This window comes from Protopterus annectens, chromosome 3.part1 (genome assembly GCF_019279795.1).
Source record: "Protopterus annectens isolate FY-2018-M chromosome 3.part1, PAN1.0, whole genome shotgun sequence".
In the NCBI taxonomy this organism is placed as follows: domain Eukaryota; kingdom Metazoa; phylum Chordata; order Ceratodontiformes; family Protopteridae; genus Protopterus; species Protopterus annectens.
This window is the reverse complement of record NC_056732.1, coordinates 615866965-615879049: the sequence shown is the minus strand read 5'-3', so window position 1 is coordinate 615879049 and position 12085 is coordinate 615866965. Positions and strand designations below refer to the sequence as shown.

General features: G+C 37.7%; 1 protein-coding gene across 2 annotated transcripts in view; it reads right to left on the bottom strand.

The window, feature by feature from the left end:
* The window catches only part of CTDP1 (CTD phosphatase subunit 1), a 2700378-nt gene that overhangs the window by 394723 nt on the left and 2293570 nt on the right, over positions 1-12085 (bottom strand). For both annotated transcript variants that reach the window (XM_044066995.1, XM_044066996.1), the window contains one exon: positions 8521-8699. In XM_044066995.1, coding sequence (XP_043922930.1) covers positions 8521-8699 — 179 coding nt within the window. The remainder of the gene's footprint in view (positions 1-8520; positions 8700-12085) is intronic.

Genomic DNA, 12085 nt, shown 5'->3' with positions numbered 1-12085 from the left:
AAATCTCTATGGGGATCTGATGCCCACATGCTCATTTATTTTCTCTTGTAGGGGCAGATACATCACACTAAAAAAGAAAAAAAGAACAGTGTAAAACAGCCAATATTTAGAAAGTACAAGAAACTCAAATGAGGAAAGTTCCCCTATAAGGATACTTACCTGCTTAGCTTTTGATCAAGACTAAAACAGTCAAACTGAAGGACATCTCAGAGACTGTGCTGATGACTAATACCATACTCAATTAATGCCACTATTTCTGTACTCTTGTGGCCTAGTGGTTAGCTGTGGTTTTGTGTGTGGTTTTGTTCAATCCCTGACAACAGAAAAATGGGGGTTGAATTTTATCTTACATTATTACATCAACAATGCCAGATGACATGGCAGACACCCAATGTAGCCCATTTCTGAACCAGGATGTCCTTTCTTGTCAAGCAGAGTACTTTCCTGACAACCTTTAAAAAGACAGTCAAGATGACTGAATATGTGATCATAAACTTTTACTAGGGATACGTGACAGCAGTCTACTTAATGGTGTGCACACTGCTAGTCTCCAACAAGTAGCGGATGATGTGACTGAGCTTCTTGAATGTCTCCTTTGGCCATAAGCTTAGTAAGAACCTACAGGCCTATACATAAATTAATATATAAACAAATTGATCAGAATGGCACAGCATGCCTACTGTCAATACATTACTCTGTTTATTTAATTCTTGTTACCTGTATGGAGCGGGGGTGTAATCAGTGCTTGCACAATTTGTCCTTGAGAGATCTCAGTGCTATAATGGAAGTTTTGTGAAAGTTCCCCTCCCCCCAAACTATACCATCCTTTGGGTAGTAGGATCTCAAGACAGGAAGGGTATTTATTATTTTTTTAATCTGACCCCACTACTTCTTTGAATAATAACTAGACTGCCTGTTTTTAGATTCGGCAATGATACATTAATTTCGTTGTTTGAAAGAACAATATTAAGATAAGTAAACTCTGCATCCAGAGTGGCTGTGATAGGTGTACCTTCACAAAGTTTATATTTCTTCTCAAGAAGATGCCACAGAAACCTGGGTTAAAAACATAATGTCTTAATGTGGTCTTATAACATTCAGGGATACTAAGACAATATAGTACTTAACCAAATGGAGAACTGTTCCCAAAGGGCAACTGACTACTTAGCCAAAGGAAGAGCTGTTCTCCAAGGGCAACTGACTGGAACTTGCACCTACTATGCCTTCAGATCCCTGGGCAACTGTGGTAGATGGGGGTATTTATATTTGTTAAAAACACCATTACTTCACATCAAATTACCCATAACTCTAACTTGGAACTCCTGGTGATCCAAATCACCTTTACCAAATCCAACTACTACCTTACTGCTAGCTACAGATCTTCACCAATGTCACAGAAATTACCTCAACATGACTGAGGAATAATTAAATATAAAACCAAATACCTTCTTACTAAGGGACTTTAATTACCCAAGCACTGATTGACAGACTTACCACTCTAAAGGTAGTTATGCTCAGCATTTCCTAGACTTCGTTAACACTAATGCACTGGAGCAAATTTTAAAACTATCCACTAGAGGCTCTAATATCCTGGATTTGGTTCTCATCAACCTAGCTTCCACCTGCACCCTGCCCTGCATCTCCTCATCCCTGGTTAAATCTGACCACAAATCGGTCATCTTCTCTGTCAGGCCTAGTGGTACCACCCCACTAAATGAGACCATGTTCAGCGACTTCAAGGCAAACATACTTCAGCTTGTAGAAGACTTATGCAAACAATGCCTCACAAATGGATCGAAGTGAGGGGACTGCCACGATCACCTTTGACTTTTATCAGCACCTGAACAAGTACATAGAAAAGTCAGTACCCATCTACTCTAAATATAATGATAACAGTATTAATAACATGTACAAGAAAAAAGAAAAAGAATGAAAAGTTGCAAAAATCCCCCCCAACTCCCTACCTCATGACTACACTGAATCATGCCTGCAAGGAACTTAAAAATACTAAATGAAAATGTAAAGCTGAATATGAACTTAAGATAGTTACAGATTCCAAATGAAATTACAAATCTTTCTTCAGTTATGTCAGAAAATTAAGGAGTAATGTCCTACAATGCACTGAGCTCATCCATAACAATGTCACCCATACTAACACCAAGCCAGACAAATTTAGTGCTACTTTTACCCCTACTACCCACACTGTTGTTGCCACCATCGCTGAGAATTTTGTTTCCCCTGAGATCACCTTGAAATAAATCTTAAAATCCCTGTCAAAGGCTAAAAATACTTCCATGGGACTGGGTGATATACCAAGCTGCACTGTCATCAGTGCCAAGTATGCACTATTTGAGCCTCTACCTAAACTGCTCAACCTCAGCCTGGCTGCAGGGTTTGTACCTGATGCCTGGAGAACAGCCACTGTGATGCCCTACATAAGGGTGGCCCTTCTACAGACCTAGGAAATTACAGATTCATTAGCCTTCATCAGCCTTACATGCAACACTATGGAACGTATCATAGACCTCATTTATTCAGACTTGGGCAACTTAAATGATCTAGATGACAACCAATTTGGTTTTGTGAAGGGCAGGGGCTGCCTCCTTAACCTAATAAGCTTTTCTGAAAAGTTTTAGGGACTGTTGACAGTGGTCACTCTGTATACACTGCTTATCTTGACTTGGTCAAGGCTTCTGACATTATTCCCCCATGCTGGTACAACTGAAAAGTTAGACAAAGACTGTGTGCTTTGAATGACCATATTTCCTTAACTTGTTTCTTAAAAAATAAGTCACTTAATTATTAAACTGATTAAGGGGTGGTTAACTTTATTAAAAATAACTGATTTTTAATAATTTTTATTTGCTAATTTCTATATATATATCTATATCTGTATATACATCTATGATATGGGTATTTAAACTCATTTTAAAAATATGCATATGTATTATATGTACTTAATTGAATGTATTCACTTGCATGAATTTTTTTGTATATATATTTATGTACAACTAGAAAGGTGCACTATATTTATATGTTTTAATATTGTTTATAGGTTTTTAGGAACAATGGTAGAAAAAAGTTAAAAATTGTAATGAGTACTTATGAATATGACCTTATGAATCCCCCAGGCCGACCCATAGTCTCAAGACGAGATTATTTTTTGAATAACATTGTCCAGTTCCTACATGGTTATCTATTTCCCAAGGTGTGTGTTCTTCTACAGAAAATCAAGAACATATAATGGAATCAAAATATGTACTGGATTATGTTAGACGTTAAGAGTCTTTACACAAGTATACATCACAACTTTGGAATGGAAGTGTTGAAGCTCTTTTTGGGATCTAATCCAGTAGCAGAATATGTTATGGAACTTGTACACTTTTGTTTAACGAAAAATGTTTTTGAGTTTAACGGAAGTTTATACCATCAAAAACGGGGAACGGCAATGGGACAGCATTTGCCCCCATGTATGTCAACTTTAGTATGGGATTACTTGAAATAGAACATTTATATAGAACAAAGTTTTTTTTTCAAAAATATATAGTTAAATACTACAGATTTATTGACAATTTAATTTTTCTGGTGGAGGGGGAAAGGAATTGGTGAATGAATTTGTGACTGAATTGCAGAATAACAGATTCCAATTAGAATTTGATGGATTAAAAATTGGTAGTAAAGTCTCCTTTTTAGATGTAATACTGGACATTAGTGATAGGAAGAATATTTGTACAACAGTATATAGAAAATTTAAGAAGGAACACAATATTTGCATGGGAGAAGTTGTCATCTCCCCACACCCTTCAGGCCATTCCATATGGGGAATGCCTACGTTTATCTAGATTGTGTAATACTGAAGAGAATTTTAGAAAAGAAATGGGGAGAACTGTTGAGGTACTTAGTTTGTCACTGTAACCCCTTCTATTAGAGAAATGTTGGAACAAGTTTTTTGGTGGAATAAGTGAAGTAAGAATGGAAGGGAAAGGAAGAGAGTTTGAAAAAACAGAACCCATATGTAATGAAAAAGAAAAAAAATGTATTTTGTGACCACATTTAGTTGTTTTAGTCCTAAAGTAATAGAATTAGTGAAATTATGTTGGGGCTATTTGACATCATTAAAGGATATTAAAGAGTGGGTGGGTACCAAGCCTCTTATTTCTTATAAGAAGGGAAAGAGTATTAAGAAGTTTATAGTTAGAGGGAAATTTATTGTACCATTGATGAATTTAGTGAGTAATATAGTACAACATGGTACTACTCCCTGTGGAAAATGCAAAGCTTGTAAATATGTGGTTAGAAGTTTCTCTAAAATCAATGGCATTGCTTTTAGGGCTATGGGGTTGTTTTAATTGTAAAACAGAGGGCATAGTTTACGCCCTCAAATGCCCTTGCAATAAATTCTATGTGGGAGAAAGTAAGATGCCCTTTAAGACTAGATTACTAGAGCATGTCAGAGACATTGTTAATAAGAAGGAAGAAAGCTCCATAGCAGAACATTTTAACAAAGTTCACAGTGGGGATACGCGCGCGCGCGGGGGGGTTACACGGCACGATTTTGAAAAAGATTGAAGTGCGCCAGTTTGATAAAGTGTCCATAAAGAACAAATTATTTAAAGAATCTATTTATATTTTAAAGTCCGATACTCTAGCCCCTAGGGAGTTAAATGAGGAGTGTAATTGGATATTTTATTTAAATATATAATTAGGTGCTAATTGGTTTTAACAGAATGTATTTAAGGTGAAGATTTTTGTTTGGTGAATGTTATACTCCTTGAAGGCTTTGTCCAAGACGTCAGAGAGTTATATTAAAAGTGCGTGGATTTCTGGTCAGTTGTTTTCTTCTAATAAGAGTATACTATTTACCTATTTATTTATTCACTTAATCAATTATAAGCAAGGGAAGGCCCTAAGATTATGCATTTAAAGCAATGTATTGTAGTATAATTATTTGAACTGTGAATAAATCCTGATATTGGAAAGGATGAAAGTGCAAGTTTATTTTACTGTGTTTCTATTGTTTTGGACTTCATTGGAATAAAAGTTGCTTAATTTTATAACTTATCGAATCTGTTTTCTTTCCCAATTTGAAGGACTAGATTGCTAATTCATGACTTGTGTGGAGTGGCGTTGAGTGGCTGTGGACTATTTGGTTAAAAAATTAGACAAGCTTAATGCAAACTCATACATTAGTTTGCTGGATTGCAAACTGAATATCCAATAGATCCCAAGTTGTGAAAGGTGCTGGCTTCCTATCTGAATGCAAAAGTGTAACTAGTGGGGTGTCAAAGGGATCAGTTCTGGGCCCTCTCTTGTTTGGCATTTATTTTACAAACATCCAAGCCAATATGCCAGAAGTGTTGTTGACAAAACAGACCAAGTTTGCTGATGACTGCAAACTGGGCCCGGTCATCCATGCATCCTCTGATGTGAAACAGCTACAGCAAGGACTAGAATATGCACATACACAGTGCATCAAAAATGGTCTCAAACTTATTAAAACAAACAAAAAAAAGTGCATCATAGTACTGTTTGGCAGAAAAGTTGTTCTCACCTTACATCTTACAAATGGCTGTCCTCATCAGGCAGACACTGTCATAAGAGACCTAGGTACTTATGTGGATAACCCTTTCTCAGTCAACTATCATGTTTCCACCATAGTCAGGAAGTCCTTGTCTCTCTCTTCCAGTTCATTCCAAGGAAACATTTTCAAGATCCAAACAGGTCATCCTACCACTGTACTTTTCCCTTATCAGACCCATTACTGAATACAGTGCTCCCTTAGGTATGCACAAATCCAAGCATTTTGCTCAACTGGAAAGGCCCCAAAGACTTCTAACTACGAGAATTAAAGGTCTTTAATCCTTCAACTACCCCAGTAGATTAGCAGAATTCTCTTCTTATTCAGGACCTTACAGACTGATATTTGGTGACCTGTGTCTCATTTTTTGAGCCATGAAAAACCCAGTCCTATTTGACCTCCTATACATTTGCAAAACCAGTGGCTCTGCAAAATTCGCACTAATTACCTATATCAAAACCAAAAAAATAAGACTCTCTGGAGGGATATGTTCTTAGCTCAACATAATAACATAACAGCCAATGGAATAAGTTACCACTACAGGTCAAACAAACATAGCCGGCCTTAGGCATAGGCCAACTAGGCGGCCGCCTAGGGCGCCGGTCTAGCAGGGGCACTTTTCTGGTATTTATATGATGTAGTTAGACCAGGATGGGGGCACCAGGTAGTGTGGTGAGGGGCGCCGTGGAGCCCTTTTGCCTAGGGCACCAGTTGACCTAAGGCTGCTGCTGCAAACAAAATACTACTTTGGCTACCTTTAAGGCTAGATTTAATGACTGGATAGGTCAACAGAAATTCACATCACGGTTATCTTGTATGGCCCTCCTCAATTTTGAAAGTGAGCACTATTAGTTGCTTGAAAAGGTTGGTAAGAACATTTAAGTATGTATGCTTAAAGGTGTATATGGCTAAGTATCCCATGGACACCATGACCACCTGCCTTGTATGCTCTTATATTGATGGGCATTTCTGAATCCATGGTCTGTCATGCTTTTGAAAGAAATAATGATGAAGAATAGTACCTTACTTTGGCTTTTACCACAGGATACTGTGATGGGTGTTTACTATATAATACCTATTATGCTTTTAAGTGAGTGGATCACTCTGAAAAGAAACCAATCATTTAATTACATATATGTATATGTATATATATATATATATATATATATATATATATATATATATATATATATATATGGGTCTACTTCATAGTATCGAAAACCCACTTGTGCAAAAATAACATGATTGAGACAACAGCAAAATTGTTGCAGTTCACAGACTCCTCACATCACCGACAGTTTACCGAGGGAAACCAGGCAGTCAGCCAACTTTCACAACAAAACACTATGAACGCACACAAGTATATATATATATATATATATATATATATATATATATATATATATATTCTTTACTAGCAAAACATCAAACATTGGAACGTAAACCTACCAAAAATGCATTTTACATGTTCGATGTTCAGAACAGAAAGTAATGTAAAAGATCAGACACAAAAGCAGGCAAAGTCAAATTCAATTTCTGCACTCCAGTGTCCCCTTTGCAGCGGTAAGTATGGACCAGATCCATACTACAATGTGCCAACAGTCATGTTTTTGCAGGGGAGGGGTAAGCCCCCCTCCAAACCCCCCCCCCCCCTGCAAAAACATGACTGTAGGCACATTGCAGCAGTACGTACGAACCAGATCCGTACTACAATGTGCCTACAGTCATGTTTTTGCAGGGGGGGTAAGCCTCCCTGTACCTCCTCCACACCCCCTGCCACTTATATATTCCAACTCCAAGATTGCACTACGGTGCGAAAAAGGGTAAATCTCCCAATCCGCACTGTGCCGCTCTTCGGAAGTCAACATTGCAACCGTCTTCCAAAGAATTTTCTGCATTCCGACTACTGCACAAGTAAGCTGTACACAAGGCATGTTCAACATATTGATAAAAACATATATATATATATAGATATATATATATATATATATATATATATATATATATATATATATATAGTGAACTGTTCTACTTTGCAATCAGCTTGAAAGTTTCCAGTGTTCAGTTGTAGCACAATACAAAATTTGTAACTGAATACCTTTTAAGAAGCAGCATGCATTACTATGACATCATAATAATGGAGTCTTGTGTGTTAAAACTGCTTTGTTCATCAAATGGCAACATAATAAAAATCACTGCTTCAGCACTGAAAACTGATTTCCACAATTCAGTGAAACAATATGACAAATTCCTCCTAATTTGGTACCACAAAGCTATGCATAGACAACAGCTTAGAATCCTGCATGCTTGCCAGCAGGACAATTAAAATCAGTTCCAGTTTAACAGTAGCTTCCATAATGACCTCAAAACACATTTCATCTACACACTAGAATCAGTAAGACAAATGGCAATCAAACAGATATGAGTTTACAGATAAAATCATCTGCTATTTATGTGCATTTTAAATCAAAGTAAAATAATAATGATATTTGATATGACGGCAATGCATTTTGCAATTAGCAAGAATGAATCACTCCAGGACTGATATATGTAGATGTATGATAAATCCTTTTTTTCCCATGGTGCAGCAACCTTGGAGACAATTATATTAAGATAGGGACACAGACCATTATATGAAGCTCCTCATGAAAAATGCTTTCTCAAGTAGTATCTCTTATTTAAAAAGCATTCAAAATATTTGCTGTGAAGTCGGTCTTTCCTAACCCCAGAATGAGCAAATACATGAAACTAGGATTACACAGTGAGCAAATAATTGTATGCAAGACTTTTAAACAGAAGATATTTAACAAAGCTATTTTATAAACTGTTATTATGTCTATATAAAACATTATTAGCATTTATTTACTTTTTTTGCATAGCTGGTCATCGACAAAAATGGTTTAGGGAACCATATACTATACAAAGTAATTTATATTTCCTACCTTGGAACACTGGCCGTCAAGCTTCCTTCACTCGATGATGACTCTCGACTGTGTTCAATTTCCGTTCCTAACTCCTCTGTTGCCTTACTATGCAAGTGCTCACTTGCTTCTTCCTTTTCTTCTGCTTTATCTCTTTCACTCCCACTGTCTTCACTTTCTTCCCCTAAAATGTCATCTACCTGCCAATCAAGATACAAGTATAAATTACAGCAAGCCAAAATCTTATAGCAGAATGCATAGCCCATAGGATACCTACAAGAAAATATAAACAAGGACTTCTTTTTCAGTGGTTAGATGTAAAACATTTCATACACACTGTCGCAACAAGAAAGAAATACAGCAATGACATGTCACCCAGCAAACTGATTTCACTGAATGTGCTTATTTATGACAGCCAAGTCTGTCTTCCAATTTTTTCAACACAGATAATAATAATAATAATAATAATAATAATAATAATAATAATAATAATAATAATCCAGACTGGAATGTTAAATGTAGTCTGCTGCAGTTCATATAAACTCTGCTACACACTGCCACAGCAGTTATTAGAATGCAATTCTGTGGAGAGACGTTGATGATTTTCTTTCAGCTTTATTTTTAGATAACTTCACATTACCTAAAAGTTTAATTTTTCTTAATGTTGATGAAACCTTTACTTTGAATAAATCAAATTCATACTTATTATGGACAATATTAACAGTATCCAGGAAATGTATTACAAGGAAATGGACCTTTACCACCTCTACGAGTTTTGGTGAATTTCGCTCCTTACTAGAAGAAACCATTAACAAAGAAGTCAGAACTAAAGAACTTAGAATATATCAAAGGAGTTCTACTAACAACCCATAGATGAAGGTTTCAAGCCTGAGACTTTCAAACTGATTTTTAACCCTGCTTAATCATTATTTGTTTGCTTCACTGAAAGTTTTTTCTTAAAATATTTGTAATATACAAACATTTTTCAGGCTGTAAATAATGTAAATAGTTGATTTAGTTTCATTGTTGTTAAAAATTGTCTGTTCAGTGTGATCAGTGTACTAGACAGTGTTCCATCTGTGTTGTCGATCTTCACTAATCCTTGACTGTGGGGACTCAGCCATTTTGTTGGCTCGCGCCTCACAAAACTCTCAAGCTAGGCTCTAACCATAATGCTCCTCCCTAAATTACCTCAGGTTGAGTTTGCCTAGAACAGTGACAGACAGACAAGCAGTAACAAATAAGACACCAAATCTGTGTCCCTATTATGACGCCAGTCTTTGGGAATATTCGGTCCACTAACAGTCTTAGGCAGGGGAAAGGAGAAAGATATTCGGTCCACTAACAATCTTAGGCAGGGGGAAGGAGAAAGGGAATGTCAAGGATTAGTGAAGATTGACAACACAGATGGAACGTTATGGTAAGACACAACTTTCTTCATCTGATGTTGTCAATCTGCACATAATCCTTGACTGTGGGACAGAGCCCCTCACTACCTGAATCTTGGGAGGTCTTACGACAGAATATTCTTGAATACCATCGAACCAAGTGATGCACGTCCCCTAGAGACCTAGTCCAATTTGTAATGTAATGGTATGAGAATATGCCCAAGTAGCAAATGTCATCTAAAGAAGCTCTACTATGAAAAACTGCAGAAGCTGCTACATCTCTAGTTGAATGAGCTTTCACAGGACGTGATGGGTAAAGTCCCTTTGAGTGATAAACCTCAGACACTGGCTTACCTAAAGAAAGTGAAGAAAAGGCAACAAACAGTAGGTTGGATTTTCTGACGTCCATCCTATAAAGGTAAAAGCTTAACTGCCTGTGAACATCTAGCAAGTGTAGACAGTACTCTCCCATACTGGAGGAAATTGGCGAAAAAGACTGGTAGATGCAAAGTTTGGTTAATATTTGACTCCGAAACAACCTTCGCCAAAAAGGATGGATTTGTTCTGAGTGAGACCCTGTCCTTATGAAATATTTAATGGGGTGGTTTGCAAGACAAGTCTCGAATTTCTGATATTCTTCAGGCTGAAGTGATAGCTATCAAAAACAAAGTTTTCCAGTCAAGAAATTTAAATCACAAGTTGCCGAAGGTTCAAAAGGGGGGTACATAAGAGACTGTAGAATGAAAGGTAAATCCCATGGAGCAATTGGTTCTTTAAAAGTAGGCCTTAACATTAAGATCCCTTTCAAAAAGGCCTTATAGAGTTTATGAGACATAAGTGAAGAACCATTAAAATCCACATGAAAATTAGATATCGCAGTGAGATGTACCAGAATGATAGAAGCTGAAGAGCCAGACTGATTAAGAAAGGCCAGAAAATCTAAAACTTTATTTACAGGCACTACATATAGGTCAATATTGCTATCAAGTGACCATTTAGCAAATTGTATCCATTTGTTATGGTACAGTCTTCCTGGTTGAAGGCTTATAGTGGGCCAAAATAATTTGGCAGACCAGGGAAGTAAGGGAGGAATGCCTGGCAATCATGGGAATTGGAGAAGCCAAGCAGTGAGCTTGTGATGCTGCAGATTTGGATGAACCATTCCCTCTGGATGAGATAATGGGTCTGGTGCTCAGTTCAGAATCCAAGGTTTACAAAGAAGGTAAAGCCAAAGGAAGGGAAACTAGACTTAACAAGGCCAAAATAGAGCAATGCGGATTATTGTGTTCTTCGACCTCTTGGCTTTCTTTAGAAACTGACATATCAGAGGAGTGGGGGAAAAGGCATACAGAAGACTGGAGCACCAAATGTGGAGAAGAGCATCTCTGGTTGACTCCCCCGGAGGGGGGATTAGGGCAAAGTAACTGCTGCACTTGTTGTTCAGAGGGGACCCAAACAGGTCACAGCAAGGTCAGCCCCAAGACTGGATTGAGAGACCACTTGTAAGAGATTAGAATAGTTCTGCTCAACTTGTCCACTATCACACTGGAGCTCAGCGGATTGTGCATTGCCATTAGCAGTTGGAAGAACTCACCCACTGTCGAACTCTGAGAACTTCTCGACAAAGTGGATAAGACTTGGTTCCCCTTGTTTGTTGATGCACTAGACTACGAACATGCTGTCTGTCTGTATTGCCACTGCTCCTAGGTGGAGGGCATCTTGAAATGCTTTCAAAACTAAGAGCACCACCCTCATCTCTAGAACACTGAAATACAAATTGGCCTCCATTTGGGACCAATTGTCTTGGACTGTCCTTCCAAGATAATGCCCCTCCCATCCTATCTGGGAAGTATTCATGGTCACTATGGCTTGGGGCTGAGGAAGGAGAAATGGACGGCTAGACAGGATTTCATTGGAATGGAGCCACCATGACAGGTCTTGATTGCAACGATTGGTGACCAAGATCTGATGAGACATCTGTCGAATTAGTAATAACCAGTGGGAGGCCAGAAGCCATTGAAGAATCCACATGTGATATCTGGCCATGGGAACTAGGGTAATAGAGGCTGCCATCAACCCTAAGGCCTGTAGGAGGAGTCTTGCTGGAACACTTCTGTTCTGAATGATGTGGTTTACTTGTGATCTGATTTTTTGGAACCTTTCTAATGGGAGTGATGTAATTCCCGTGACTGTGTTTA